At 55.5% G+C, this 14,756-nt stretch overlaps 1 protein-coding gene across 5 annotated transcripts in view; it reads left to right on the top strand.

Moving 5' to 3' along the window:
• RARA (retinoic acid receptor alpha) overlaps positions 1-14,756 on the top strand; it is a 51,771-nt gene that overhangs the window by 15,258 nt on the left and 21,757 nt on the right. For 4 of the 5 annotated variants that reach the window (XM_084749363.1, XM_084749364.1, XM_084749365.1 and 1 more), the window contains exon 2: positions 11,185-11,743. In XM_084749363.1, coding sequence (XP_084605489.1) covers positions 11,566-11,743 — 178 coding nt within the window. In that variant the 5' untranslated portion in view covers positions 11,185-11,565. Of the gene's footprint in view, positions 1-1,509; positions 1,533-11,184; positions 11,744-14,756 lie in introns of those variants that run through there. The other variant, XM_084749366.1, reaches the window with a different exon arrangement.

Genomic DNA, 14,756 nt, shown 5'->3' on the forward strand with positions numbered 1-14,756 from the left:
AGTCGGGGGGCCAGAAGCAGAGAGGTCAGTAGGGTCAGAGTCAAGTAGGCCCTTGGGAACCGGGAGCCTCGGATATGGATGTGCAGGCACTGGGAGTGTGGGAGCCTGTGGGGTGTGTGTGGGTGTGTGCGCGCACAGATGCACTCATGTGTAAGGCTGTCACTGCAGGGGTTCCTCAGATCTAGTGGCGGTTCTGAGAAGACCCTGGGCTGAGAACTTGCCTGTCCTGACCACAGCAACTCCTGAATATTTCAGGCTGTCCCTGGATGCACCTGCTGCCACCCTGGGACGCCTCTCTAGTTCACCTCTTACTCCTAACCATGTGGCAGCCCGGCAGGAAGCTAGCTGTAGGCAGTCGCATCCTGATCACCCCTGCGCCGCCTCCTCTGATGGGCACAGTCACCCACACAATGCCATGACGTTGGCTGGCTGTTCCTGTCAGCCTGTCTAGTGTGTGTGTGTGTGGGGGGGGGGTGGTGGTGGTGAGGAGATTGTGAGTGGCCTTCAGGTCGGTCTGCTTCGGGGTACACTGGCACAGACCCTGAGGAGCTGCCTTTCCATTTAACCGGTTGCTCTCTGAAGCTGGCTCTGCTAAGATCTTCCTCACCTGCTCAGAAACAGGTTTTAGATGGATGGTCCTCAGAGAGGTGTGATAGGAGGGTAGGTGGGACCATGATGACCTTTAATGCCCAGATCCCTGTCCCGTGGGATGCTGGAAAAGGACCTCTTCTCAGTTGTTGGGGAGGTGAGCTGAGCCCTCAGTAGGGTCTGCTGGGGAGCACTGTCTTCTCTCTAGGATAAGGAAGGTAATCCTATCCCCTTGACAAGTAAGCTGAAGAATTCCCCTCCCAGCACCCCACACCCCTGTCTGCTGGCTGGTTGGTTTTAGGAGTGTGGGAAGCTGGCAGAGCCTCTGGGCAAGATGACCGAGGTCTTGACTTACCAAGTCTTGGGAAAGAAGTGTAGCCACTGATATGCCCTTAGCTTGCAAAGGCTTTGGCTCCATGCATCCTAGCTGACGCCTGCTGCCTTCCCACCCGGTGTTTCCCTCCACCCTCCTGCTGCTTGTCTGGAGCCCTCACTGCTTTCTGTGGGATGTGGGGGGTGGGGCGGGCAGGGTGGATCTCCTTGTGTGTCCAGGAGCGTTCTGGGAATTGGCAAGGTTGGTGGAGGGTGTCTGGGTGTCCCTGCAGGGTGGGCGGCATGAGGGGACCTGGCCCAGAGTGTGAGAATCTGTCAGTGTGTGTGTGTGTCCCTAGTCTGCTGTGGGTGTGGGTGTCTCTTGCTTCGTCTGGATCTTGTCTGGATCTTGCCTCCCTCTCTGGTCCTCACCCACTCCTTGGATCTCCCCCCCCTTTCCTCCCCCCTCCCAAGATGGGACTGCCTGCCTGCTCGCTCTCCCTGCAACTGGAACCTCCCTTGCCTGTTCCAGGAATTTAGTAAGGAGGAAGAGGCAGGCAGGCAGACAGACCTCCCACACGCTAGTTCGCCCGCCGGCCTGGCATCATAGGGACGATGAAATAGGTGTTCTGGTAGGTTTTGCCTGGCTTCACTGGTTCTTCCATCACATGGGGGGGCTGCCTCCTGCAGAGGTCCCTAGACTGCCCTGGGATACCTCCCTCCATTTAGCATCCTGGCCCCAAAAGCTTCCAAGCTGGACCTCCAGGCTCCACACTTAGTCCCAGGAGCTGGTGGGGGGGGATTAGGCTGTTGCCAGTCTGGCCAGCACCTGTTGCCAAACCCCAGCCTTGTAACTGGAGCTGGCCAGTGAGGGGCTGCAAAATGACAGGTGGATTTCGGCAGCCAGCCCCCAACCTCCACTGGATATGCCTTTCCCTTCTGGCTGGAACTCGGAAAGCCCATCCCCCACCTCCCCGAGAGTCAATCTAATCTGAGCCTTGATGTTCCTATCCAGCCTGAGGACCCCTTTAGCACCCTGTCTTTGGCTGCTATAGAGTTAGGCAGCCCTTCAAGTTCTTAGAGCTCTGCTGCCTTGGCGGGGCGCTCTCTCTCTCTCTCTCTCTCTCTCTCTCTCTCTCTCTCTCTCTCTCTCTCTCTCTCTCTGTGTGTGTGTGTGTGTGTATAGGGGGGGCAGATGGGGATGGGGTGGTTCTCCTAATGTTTTAATTGCATAAAAACTGGGAGCTCAGCTCTCGGCCGGTGGGGAGTCTGGGGCTGGCTGGCCGCCCAGTTTGAGCTAAATATAGCCTGGGACATCTGCAGAGAAGGGGAGGGGAGGGGGAGGGAGGTTCCATCCGCTCCCCCTCACCTCAGCCAAGGTGCCCTCGTCTGGGCGGGCACCTTGGAGCAGGCATGGGGATTCCTCAGCACAAAAGGCAGGAGGGTGGTGGTAGTAGGGGCCGGGCGTTTTGGGAATTAGGCTGCTGGGAGGCCGGCAGAAAATCAGAATGAACTAAGGATAACGTAGTGTCCTGGTTTGGTCTTCAGGGCCTGGCTCCCTCTTCCCCAAAGTTGCCTAAGGTCAGGCAGTCTCAGTGTGTCACGGTGACCTACTACTCACTGTGTGCCTGTGAGTGCATTACCCGTTGGGTGGCCCCTCCCTGCCCCTCCTCCTGGAGCATTTGCCCCCTTGGGGCCCTGCTGCAGGTCCCCAACCCTTCTGTCCCTTGCCCCAGAGCGAAACCTTCGGCCCAGGAATTGAGACTTGAGAAGGGGAAGCTGTGGTATGGAGTTCTCTGATCTCCAGTCACGGCAGGAAGTGGAGAGGAGGGGGGAGTGGGGGGGGGCACCCTTGAGTGGCAGGTGGAGAAGGAGGGCCCTGTATGAACTGACCGTGTGCACACAGTGGTGGGGAGTAGCCACTCCTCTGCCGTCTCCCTTTCCTCTCCAGCTCCAGGTATAGGGAATGTTGTGGGGAGGACAGCTGAGATTTCCCCCAAGGGCTGCAAACTCTCCTGTCAGCACCCCCTCCCCCCAACAGTGAGGGAGAGAGAAAAAAAAATGTCTTCCTGTCACGTGCCCACCACTTCCTGTCCCACTGTGGTTCCTGGGATGTTTGTTGTTGGTTGCCATGGTGACGGCCGCCCGTAGGCACTACCCCTGGTTTTTGTGGGGAGGGACCTGCCCCTCCCTTCAAGGCCCACAATTGGGAGGGGGGGCACTTGGGAGGCCTGACTAAGGGGGCCCTTTCCATCTGAGTCTGTATGTGTGTGGTCTCTGACGACTCAGGTCCCTTAGGGCCCTCAGACTTCTGTCTGTGGGAAGGACTCGTCACAGCCACCTACTCAGACTGTGTTGTGAAGATTGACTTGTGGCCATGACTGTGAGACTGATGTAGTAGCCACATCCCCTTAGTCTGGGTCCCTCTGCCCCTCCAGACCTCTCACCTCACTTGATAGACCCTTGCATTCCTTCCTGGGGAGTTTGTCGCTTCTTGGGCCACTGGGTCCCTGGTTATTTTATGGGTGGGGAAGAGAGTGAGTTGGCTGTGCAGCCAGCCGGTTTGTTCTACACACAGCGCGCAGGCTTCTCTCTGGTGCAGCAAGCCCTGTTCTTGCAGGGAAGGGCTCAGTGACTAGATTTCCCACACCTGATGTAGGCTTCTCTGCTCACTAGAGGGTCCCCCTGGTTCTTGCTGGACTGAGGGGCTCCCTGTGGAGTAGGAAGTTCCTGGGGGGGGGTTGGTCCTAGGGTGTGGGCTTGTGGGGTGGGGAACACTCTGACTCAGGCCTGGTCTGGGGTCAGAGCCAAAAGGATATCCTGAGGTAGGGGGTGTTCCTGGCTTCCCTGCAGCTTGGGTCCCCAGGGAGGGGTGATGGGAGGGGACTCGTAGCATCTAGTTCTTTGGCAGTGTGCCCTAGGACTCAGAGCGCAGCGGGCTGGGGCCAAGCAGAGGAAGACAAGTGGCATTGAGTGGCCCACCCCTTTGCCCTGTGTGTTTTTCTGCTCACCTACCCCCCACCCCCCCACCCCACGTACACCTTCCCCTACTTATGACCGAATTGTGCATCCTGCATGGTGGAGAGGAGGTTGGGGGGGGGGCAGCTGCCAAGGTGAGGGTGGGGAAAGCCCCATGCCAGGCTGGGTTTGCACGTCGGGTGGTTTCCAAGCTGGGGGGTCCCCTTTGTGCCCCTTTGGTCCCCTACAGAGTTGCTGTTGTACTGTCCACACACTCCTGTGGTCTGGCTGTGGCCAAGGCAGTCTCATTTCTTCCTCTTCCTGTTTTCTTCCTTCCTCATGGGTTGGCCCCCCTCTTTTCCTGTAGGCCTGGGCTGCCCCCTGCCCTTTCACCTACTCTCGGCTTCCATGGAAGAGTCAATTACGGCCCTGGTTCTGGATGGGCCCCCCTCAGCCACCCTGGGCGTGGGGCATCCTGACTAAATGTGTACCTCAGGAACTGTTGAGGTGTGGTCCCCGGAGGTACGGCTCAGAGCCCTTTCTCCTTTTTCTTGTGACCCGACTTGTCCTGGGCTAATAATTGGTCTGATTGACCCTCATGGTTGCTAGTCAGTCACAGCTGACATGTGGCATCTGGGAGCTGGGACAGAATTTGGGATGTTGTCGAATGTAAATTGGAGACAGATCAGAACCATTCTTGTGGGACAAAGTGCTGTGTCTTAGAGCTGTGGGCAGCATTGGCACCGAACAGCAAAACACCTGTATTTCCCCCTTGCTAACCCTCTGAGGACATGCTGAGTGCCTGCCTTCACATCCTGGGCCAGGTTGGCCAGCCAGGCCTAGCTGTAGAGACACATGCCGGCAGTGTGTAGGGCTGGCTGCTGGAAAAGATAGACCCTTCCACCTGGCCTTGCCTTTGGGTAGTCTTTTCCTCAGTGAGGCTGAGCAGCTTGCCTCTGAGGAGCATAATGAGTGCCATGTCTGGGGAGGACCCTTGGAGAAAAGAGTAACGGCCACAACCACTTCTCTTCCCCCACCCCCCCCACCCCTGCTGGTCCGCCCATGAATCTGTGTTGGGGAGGGAAGGGGTTGTGGCTTTGTGTGTACAAGCATTTTTCCTGGAAAGCTTATAAATAGTTTGTAGCCCACTGATCTGGTTTGAAATTGGTCCTGCCCTGTTCCTGCTTGGCCCAGCTCAACCAACCCCCTAGGGCTTGCTTGGTAAAGGGGTCCAGAGGGTGAAGGGCTCCCTCTTTGCCAGGCCTGAGGCCCCTCCCACCCAAGTTGTGTCTGAGCTGCGTGTAACATTTGCATATGATTCATTAGCTGTCTAGAATGCTTAGGAAACTCCCGTCTCCCCTTGTTTTAAGCTCCCCAGTCTTTGCCCCTTCACTCAGCCCCTTCAGAGGAAGCATTTGGGGCTGGGTTTGTAACTCGTTTTTGGCAAATCGCTTGCCATGCGCGCCTGCGCGCCTGTGCGCATGCGCGGTGCGGTGAAGCCCTGCGGTCCATCCATAGCACCACGTAAACCTGTCACGGGGTGGTGCCTACCCACCACCCCCAGGATTCTGGAAGCAGAGGCTGGAGAATCAGAAACTCGAGGTCGTCAGCTAGTTGGAGGCCAGCCTGGGCAGCAGACCCTGTGTCAAAAGAAAGAAAGAAAGAAAGAAAGAAAGAAAGAAAGAAAGAAAGAAAGAAAGAAAAAAAAAACAGGGAACAGCTTGACGCCTGTCCCTGGGGGACCCTTGTTTTGAAGGAGCAGAGTGGAGGGGATGAATGAAGCGAGGCTGGGGGGTGGGGGTTGTAGCTCAGCTACGTTTGGGGGGGGCCTCTAGCTTCTCTCTCCCCAGGCCACGGGAGGAAATGACCTATTTCTCTTCCCTTTCTTCCCTCCCCAAATCCAAAGATTTCCCTTTTTTGGTTTATGAAATGCAAGAAGGGAGTTTGGGAAAAGGTTTGCGGTCAGGCCTCTGCCCACACCCCTGATAGCCCTTCTCCCCACAACCCTCCCTTCTGTCTGGAAGGAAGTAGATCCAGAAATGCGGGTACTGTTCCCTGCTCGCCTTGTCCACAGAAGCTGGCTCTGGTTGGGGCAAGGCGAGGGAGAGAGGGAGGGGGGGTGGGGGGGAGAGAGAGAGAGAGAGAGAGAGAGAGAGAGAGAGAGAGAGAGGGAGAGAGAGAGAGGGAGAGGAGGCAAAAGAGCCCAGGGACCGGGTGACGGTGAGAGATGGGGCGGGGAGGAGGAGGAAGACTGCGTGCTTTCCCCGCGCCAGGCGGTGCTAGGTGCTTTCCAGGACCTCGTTTGTCAATGGAAGGCAGTTCACAGGCAAGTAAACTTCTTAGAGAGGTTAAGCCACTCGCCTAAGGTCACCCAGAGTGGCAGAGCAGAGATTTGACCCTTCAGACAACGTCTGTTTTGCTTTGTTTTTCCCCCGTCTTCATGGCTGCCGCAGATCTCACCTTTTTTTTTTTCCTTCTAAAGTGTGAGACAGACTCTGCAGTGGTGTGCACGATTGGGTGTGTGTGTGTGTGTGTGCACATGGGCACTTGGCCATGTATCCGAGTCTGAAGATGGCAAGCGGTCCTGATAACCTTTTAGGGATTAAAAGGCCTGGTAAGGAAGGGGTGCGTGGCTGGTGGCAGCATTCTTGCCTCCGACCCCCTTTTCTGTTGGGCTCAGTGGATTGGAGGTACAGGTCCCCGTGGTGGTTTTCTTTCTCAGGGCAGGGTGCCTGTGAACGGTGGGGGGTCGCTGGCAGAGGGTGGAGGCTAGATGTGGGTAGCTTCTTGTTTTTCCCTCTGTGGTGCTGGCTTAAATTCTCTGGCCTGGGTACAAGGAGCCAGGGCCAAGGCATCTCTGTGAGGGTCATGGCTCCCAGAGGACCTTCGAAGCTCCGCCCTCATCATCTTTGCCCTTGCCTATCCCTGTTCCCTGGTCAGCCTGGCCCTTGGCCCATTTCTGTGACCTTTGTCCCCGCCCTCATTGGAGCACCCTCCCTCCTCTCTCAGGGAGCATTGAAGAAGTTTGCCCCCACCCCCACCCCCACCCCCCAGCTGGGTTAGGCTACAAGAGGCTTTGAGGCCTCCAGAACTCTCTCCCTGGAGGTGTGTGTTTGGGGTAGACTGGTGCTTTGAAGTCCGTCCCAATTTTAACCTCTTTAGGGACAGAGTTGAGTGTTTGTTCTAAGGTAGATATCACTAGTGGGCTCTGTGGATCCTAGAGGTGTTACCCACTCCCAAATGCAAGGTCACAATGCCTTGGGTTTGTAGGGAGTGGCTTTCTGCCTTCAGCCATTGCTCTGGCTTGGCCTCTCTTTGGTCAGCTGCCTCCTAGACCTCACCTGTAGGGAGGGAAGCCTCTGTGTAGGCATGAATCCACCCGAGGGTTTGGGAATCCTGCTGTCACGTTGGTGTTGGGGATGGCCCACAGAGAGGACATTGGAAGAGCTCCTGGCATGGGAAGCAGGTCCAGGGATCAGGTAGGGTGTGTGAGGGCTGGGAACAAAATGTGCAGTTCGGGAGACTGTAAGGTGACAAGTCGGTATGTCTTGCACAGCGCCACGCACACAAGTCCTGAGCTGCACTCTGTGTGGTTGGGAGATGCCATCTTTAGGCTGCCTCTGCTCACGTGCTTGCCTGTACTCAGGCTGGGGTAGTAAGCGTGCTCTTGCCCACCCAGACGTTTTCTGGATGCCTGCCTGCAACGCGTGAGTTTCTGCAAGCGTGTACGAGTTTCTGTTTGAGGGTCCAAGTGTATAGACCATTGCCGATGAGGTCAGCCAGCCCTCCTCCTTACTCCTGGCTTTTTGCCAGCTCGTGCCCCTGTTGTAGGGGACCCCATGAGAGAGTGGGGACAGAATGTCAACTGGCCCTGTAGGCGCCCCCCCCTTCCCAACCAGTCATCAACTTGTGAAGGGAAGGGAAACGCTGCGTTTAGGAGTGAGGGGGCCCAGCGTGTAGTGTCGGGGATTGCAGTGGTACGGATGTTGGTCTTCAGCACAGTGCACATTTCACTCCTGTGGTGGCAGATGTTGCTTCTACTACCTGCTGGCTGCTACCTGTCCCCTTTCTCCCTGTCTTCCTCAGTTGCCAGAAGACACAGGCTGGGACAGTAGGCAGAGGACTCAGTGCTCTTCCACAGTGGCCTTGGCAAGGACTCACCCATCCCCATCCTGGTCCCCAGCCAAATGCTGGTTATGTATGCATCTCCCAACCTCCAGGTTTAAGCCTGGAGCTCGGAGCTTGGAACCTGGTATATTGGGGTGTAGGGATGGAGGGAGAATGTTGGAAAGGGAAAATTCTTTTTGTTGTTGTTTGTTTGTTTTTCTTTTTTTCTTTTTTTCTTTTTTTTTTTTTTGAGACAAGGTTTCTCTGTGTAGCCTTGACTGTCCTGGACTCACTTTGTAGACCAGGCTGGCCTCGAACTCACAGAGATCCACCTGCCTCTGCCTCTGGATTGCTGGGATTAAAGGCATGTGCCACCACCGCCTGGCTGGAAAGGGACAATTCTTATCTTCAGTGTCTAGCGCTCTCTCTCTCTCTCTCTTCCCTTTTGAAGAAAGAGCTTTACTGTGCGATATCAACTGACAACAAAATGTATCCATTAAAGTAGCCGGTTTAAGGCCAGCATGGGTGATGTACAGAAATCTCAGCACGCTGGAGGTTGAGGCAGGAGGATTGGAAGTTCAGAGCCAGCCCGAGTCATTTAGGGAGTGAGACCCTTTTCAGAAAGAAGCCAGAGAGACGAAGAGTGTACAGTTGCACTATTTTCACGCATTCAGAGTCATGTAGCTGCTGCCACCATCAAATTTTTTTTTTTTTCAAAACATTTCCAGCCACCCCAGAAAGTTCCGGTGCCCATCAGCAGTTACTTCTCCTTTCCCTCGCTTCCACACCCTAGTTCCTGGTAACCACAAATCTATGCACACAGATCTGCTTCTCCTGGGCATTCTTAGAAATCGAATCATACAACGTATGGTCTTTGGCAACTTTATTGTTCTCAAGAGTTTGGCCGTGTTATTGTGTCAGCTCTTTGTTCCCTTTTTTTTGGGGGGGGGGAGCTCAGAAATATTCTAGTGTATCAGGTCCCCCAGCGTTTTCTTATCTGCTTACCAGTGACAGACATTCGGGTTGGTTTCACTGCTCGGCTATGATTTGCACTCCTGCTCTGAACATTCACACACAAGCATTTTTGCACATGACTTCCATTGTTTCTTGTGTAGAACCCCTAGGAGCCGACTTGCTATGTGCACTAGCGCCATGTTGGAGGTTTTGAGGAACTGCTCAACTGTTCTACGGAGCAGTTGTAGTGTTTGACACTTCCACCAGCAGGGTGTGGATTCATTTCTGCATAATCTCAACCAGTACTTCCTATCTGACTTGTATGTGTGCTCAAGTATATGTGAGTCTGTGTGGTGGCCAGAGGCCAGCATTGGGTGTCTTATCTCAATAGCCCTCCATCTTAGAGTTTTTTTGGTTTGGTTTTGGTTTTTTTTCGAGACAAGGTTTCTCTGTGTAGCCTTGGCTGTCTTAGACTCACTTTGTAGACCAGGCTGGCCTCAAACTCACAGCGATCCACCTGCCTCTGCCTCCAGAGTGCTGGGATTAAAGGCATGCACTACCACGCCCGGTGTTGTTTTGTTGTTGTTTTTTCCTGTCCCCCCTCCAGCCCCCCCCCCAGCACCACAGGGTTTCTTTTTTTTTGTTTTTTGTTTGTTTTGGTTGGTTGGTTTTGGGTTTTCTAGTCAGGGTTTCTCTGTGAAGCCTTGGCTGTCCTGGACTTGCTTTGTAGACCAGGCTAGCCTCGAAACTCACAGCAATCCACCTGCCTCTGCTTTCCTAGTGCTGGGACTAAAGGCGCACTCCATCTTAGTTTTTGAGACAGGGACTCTGAGCAAACCTGGAGCTCTCTGATTCAGTTAGGCTGGCTGGCCAGCAGACCTCCGGGATCCTCCTGCCTTTGCCTCTCCAGCACTGAGATTACTGGCGTGTGCCACTGTGCCTGGCTTTTTACGGGGTTGCCAGTATCCAAAATCAGGCCTGGTGCTTGTATAGCAAGCAGTTTACCAACAGAGCCAAATCTGTAGTCTCTGTTACCTAATCTTTTAGTCGTGGCCGTCGTGTGTGGACATTCAAGAAGGAAGCAGGAGCTGGTTGTGATTGGCTGTGATTATTTTTGTGTTTCTTCTATCATATGTGTGTGTGTGTGTGTGTGTGTGTGTGTGTGTGTGTATATATATAGATATACATACACACACATATGTATTTCATCATGCATGCCTGTACATGTATATGTATTTACGTCTAATCTACACTCAAATGGACTTGAAGAATTCTTAGCTCTGTTTTGCCTTTTTTCTCTTTGCTCTGCTGTTGCCTGTCTGGCTGCGTCAGGGAATCTGGGGGTCACGGCTGTGTCTGTCGCCCAAGGTGTTAGCTGTAAATACCCTCTTGCCTCAGCTGTTCAAATAGAGTGCGGATAGGTGTTTGCACTGGCGAGGGCATCATCTGGTCTCTCATCTCCTGTCCACCTACCCCCCCAGCACCCCCCTCAAGTCCCCCCCCCCCCGTCCCGGGCCCTGTGTGTTGGTCCCCTTTTGCAGGTCGCAGTATGATGAAGTCTGAACTCAGTCTCTTGTGCTGTTTAGGGGCAGGGGCTGTCCATCCTGGACAAGCCTTGCCTTCCTGACCTAGGGCTTCCTGGGGCCACCTGCACTGTTCTGTATCGGAGATGTTGCCTAAGAGACCCAAGACCCACTTCCCCGAGTGTGTGGAATTGGGTGGTCTCCTTGAGGGGCGCACTGATCTGGGATGTGCTGGGTCTTAGGTTTATCAGGGAAATGATGCAAGAGAGCCCCCCACCCCACCCCACCCCCCAGCACAGTCATTTTTCTGAGAAGTGCCAATGCTTTAGGGAAGCGGCTTCTCCACGCCCCCCCCCCCGCCCCCCGCCAGGACACGTTCTCTGTATCTTGACCTCAGGTAACCCACACTAGGGAGGAAGAAGAGCCAGCTGCCTGCCTCCTCAGCTGTAGTGATCTTTGGGGGTGGCACTGTGGACCCTTTCCCAAGCGTTCTGGGTGAGAGGCCCTCTTGTACTCCAGGCCCGGTCCCTGTATTCCCAGCCTGCTGGCTGTGCTAGCCTGCCGCCCCCAGCAGCGTCTGGGCCCTGGTCCTAGGCTGGCCCTGCCAGCCAGGCACAGTGCCAGGTGTCTGCTCAGCTGGGTGCCACAGGAAAATCTCTGGCCGCCCAGGTTGGGGAGCGCTGTGGGGAATCCCGTGTGCCTGCTCAGTGCTCTCACTCACCTGTCTTTCCTCTTTCTGCAGCATCACAGGACATGCCACCTCCCAGCAGCCTAGCTGGGGCCCTTCTGGGAGTGACATCTTTTTTGATATCCTGAAGACCAGCCCTGGACCATCCTACAAAAGTGTCAGCTCACCAAACTGCTTAACCAAGGACGGACTCTTGGGACATTCCCCTCCGCCCCCCCAAGTCCACCTGGCCCCTGGCTAGGGAGGGGCAGGCTGAAATTGACTCACTAGCTTCTTCGGACGGCAGCTCCAGGGACAGAAGGGGGTGGGGGTGGGCCAACCACCCGAACCCCCACTGAACCCAGGCCCCATGCCCGGAGGAGGAGAGACTGCGTGAAGCCCGTCACAGTTGCCTGCCAGACTGTTTGCCTGCCCATCTGACTGTGGCCTCTTGGTATGGCCAGCAATAGCAGTTCCTGCCCGACGCCTGGGGGTGGGCACCTCAATGGGTACCCAGTACCCCCCTATGCCTTCTTCTTCCCCCCTATGCTGGGTGGACTCTCCCCGCCAGGCGCTCTCTCCAGTCTCCAGCACCAGCTTCCAGTTAGTGGTTACAGCACACCATCTCCAGCCAGTAAGTGTAGGTGCGGGGAGGCTTGGGAGTGGAGGAGTGATGGGGGTGGTGGCAGGCCTCAGGATTTGGGATCCTGGACACATCTGTTGGAGGTACAATGAGTGACGAAGTCATTCCTAGTCTAGGGGGGACCATTGTGTATGGGGGGGGGGGCCGGGTCGCGCGCGATTGCAGATGGTCCCTTTGCTGTAAGCCAGTCAGTGGTTGTTTGCTATTGGAGGTGGGAGAAGAGAGATTGAAAGCGTTTTTTTGTCCCTTCCTACGATGTTGTCCCGCTTTGTCCCTGTGTCCCTGGTGCTATGCTATCGAGGGCCTTACCAAATAGCTCTGAGGAGGGATGGATGCAGAGGCTGAGGCGGATAAACAACCCTCTCGACATTTTGTGGAAACGGCATCTCTACGCAGGGAGAGTGGACCCCCCCCACCCCCCCACCCCTCCATGCCAACCCCTTCTAGTACTCTTGAGAGAAAGGGCCTTCAAGAGACGACAGCCCAGGGCAGCTCAACACAGCTGGAGCTCTGACTCTCCCCCCCCTGCCAACTCCCCCGCCCTAGGAGGACAGGGAGGGAGTCCGTGGGGGCTTTCTGCCTGGACTCTGGCCTTGGACACATGCACAGGCTTGGCAGGGCCAGTGTTTTCTGCCTCCTACCCTCTGCCATGAGGGTCACACGTTGGCTGGGCGGGGGTCTCGGTGCCCTCCCCTAGCTGGCCAAGCCAGGTAGTGGGAGGTGGCGGTGGCGATGGCCAGCTGGCAAGGTCTGGGCTTGGGGCCTGCCAGGCCGCTTACAGTAACTCTGGCCCCCAGGGCCCAGCTGGGCTCCAGGCCAGGGCCTAGGAGGAGGGAGCTGGGCCTGGCCTGGGGCTGGAGGGAGTAGAAGCCGAGCAGGCCATGGCTGGCTGGCTGGTCAGCTGCTGACCTGGGAAACGTGTCCCACCTCTCCTGGTTGGCAGGGACTGAGCACCCCTGCTCGGCACCCACTGCCCCTCCCACAGCCATTGGCAAGCTGCCTGGCACCACTGCCCTGTGTGCCCGACTGGGCTGGGTCAGTGCCCCCTTCTTGGTGTGGGGGCAGCGCTATCCCTGGAGCCAGGGAGTCTCTTTGTCCCTGGGGCAGGCTCTGGCTGGGCGCCTCACTGCCCACAACTGGCTGTCTGCCCACAGCCACCACTGCTTCCTGGATCAGCCGCCTTTAGCTTTGTCGGAGCCCCCTCCCTTCCAGGCCCCATCAGTCTTCTGGAGCAAATAGTCTAGGCCCATATTCCTTTAAGTTTTTGGTCTCTTTATGCTATGGGATTAGGGAGCTGACAAGTGCTACTTCAGTTTCTTCCTGCTAGCCACTCCTCGAACCTCTACCCTTTTATTTCTGTCTTCTCTTCTCCCCATCTTTTAAACCCCCCCACTCCATTCCAATTTTCTAGTTTTTGCTGAGGAGACCAACGTCTGGGGCTCCGAATTGCTGCAGATTTGGGCAAATATACCTATGTAAAACAAACAAACAAACAAACAAAAATGCTCCTATGTTAGAAGGGAGTGAGCGTTCACGCTGTCGTCCATCTGAGGAACCGGAAGAATCTTTATTGTATATGAGTGCTTTATCTGCAGGAGAGGGCATCAGATCACATTATAGATGGTTGTGAGCCACCATGTGGTTGCTGGGATTGAACTCAGGACCTCTGGAAGGGCAGGCGGCGCTCTTAACCACTGAGCCATCTCTCCAGCACCAGAAGAATCTTTAAAGAGGAAAGGAAGCTGGGCAGTGGTGGCCCAGGCCTTTGATCCCAGCGCTTGGGAGGCAGAGGCAAACGGATCTCTCTCTGTGTGTTCGAGGCCAGCCTGGTCTACAGAGTGAGTTCCAGGACAGCCAGGGTTACACAGAGAAAAACTCTGTCTCGAAAAACATAAAGCGAAAGAGAGAAGGAGCTCAGGTGTCCTGCAAGCTGGCACCTGTGGACCTCTTGTCCTTACAGGTGATGCAACAGGGGGCTGGACAGATGAACCTGGACTCACTGGAGAGCTGAGAAGGGGGCCCCTGCTAGAGAAAGTAAATCCTCTACCCTCCCCTGAGTGTTGCAAGTGCCTTCCTCTTTCTTAGAGGTGGGTGGGGAGAGCCCCCACTCTGCTAACCTACTCCCAGGGTGGGGTGCCCATATTTTGGGCAAATGGCAGCCTTGTTCGCCTTTCTCCACCCAGGTTAGGCAACGCTCTCTTCCTGCCCCCCCCCCAACTCCTCTGTGAGCCTGTGGGTTTCCCACCCCTCCCCCTCGCCTAGCAGACAACAACTGTCTCTTCCTCCCTACGCCTCAGCCTCTGAGGAGCTCCTTCTAGGATCAGGGACCAGTCAGTGGCCTGGTCTGGTGTCTTGAGACAGCCAGGCATCCTAATGCTCTCCTGCAGTGCTCATGGTACCTGCAAAGCTAAAAGCTTTATACCTTTAGTTTCCCCTTGGGACTAGGTCAGGTATTTCCTGAAGATGAGAAGGTGTGTGTGTGTGTGTGTACACATATATGTATGTATGTATGTATATGTATGTATATATATACACACACACACATATATACATATATACATATACACATCCTCCCTCCCCCATTTCTGCATGGCGCAGTGGTGATTATGGCCTGGTAGGTGACCTTCTGGGTTCCCTGCCCCCCCCCCTCCCACATCACATAGCAGTGAGATGGCCTCCCCTTCCTGGCCCTCTTGCCAGGTTACACCTTAGGGGTCTTACATGTTACTCTTCAGAGAGTGGGTGACCTGTTGGGAGGACCAAGGCCTCTCCTGGTCACAGTGGAGAGAGCTAGGGATTGTCCTATTGTGAGTCTCCCAGGGAACCAAGGTGGGGGCCCCAGAGATAGCACAAGAGTCCTGTCTCGCTGGTGCTTGGCCCCGGAGGCTCTAGTGTTTACCCGTGGCGGTTTAGGCTTCTGTGTGCAGTGTGAGGAGGGTCAGGGTTGTGTGTTTTCTAGGAGGCAGGAGGTCATGGCTGAGTATGTTGAGAAAGGGGGATTAAT

The sequence above is a fragment of the Acomys minous genome (genome assembly GCF_964271855.1).
Source record: "Acomys minous genome assembly, chromosome: 12".
Taxonomy (NCBI): domain Eukaryota; kingdom Metazoa; phylum Chordata; class Mammalia; order Rodentia; family Muridae; genus Acomys; species Acomys minous.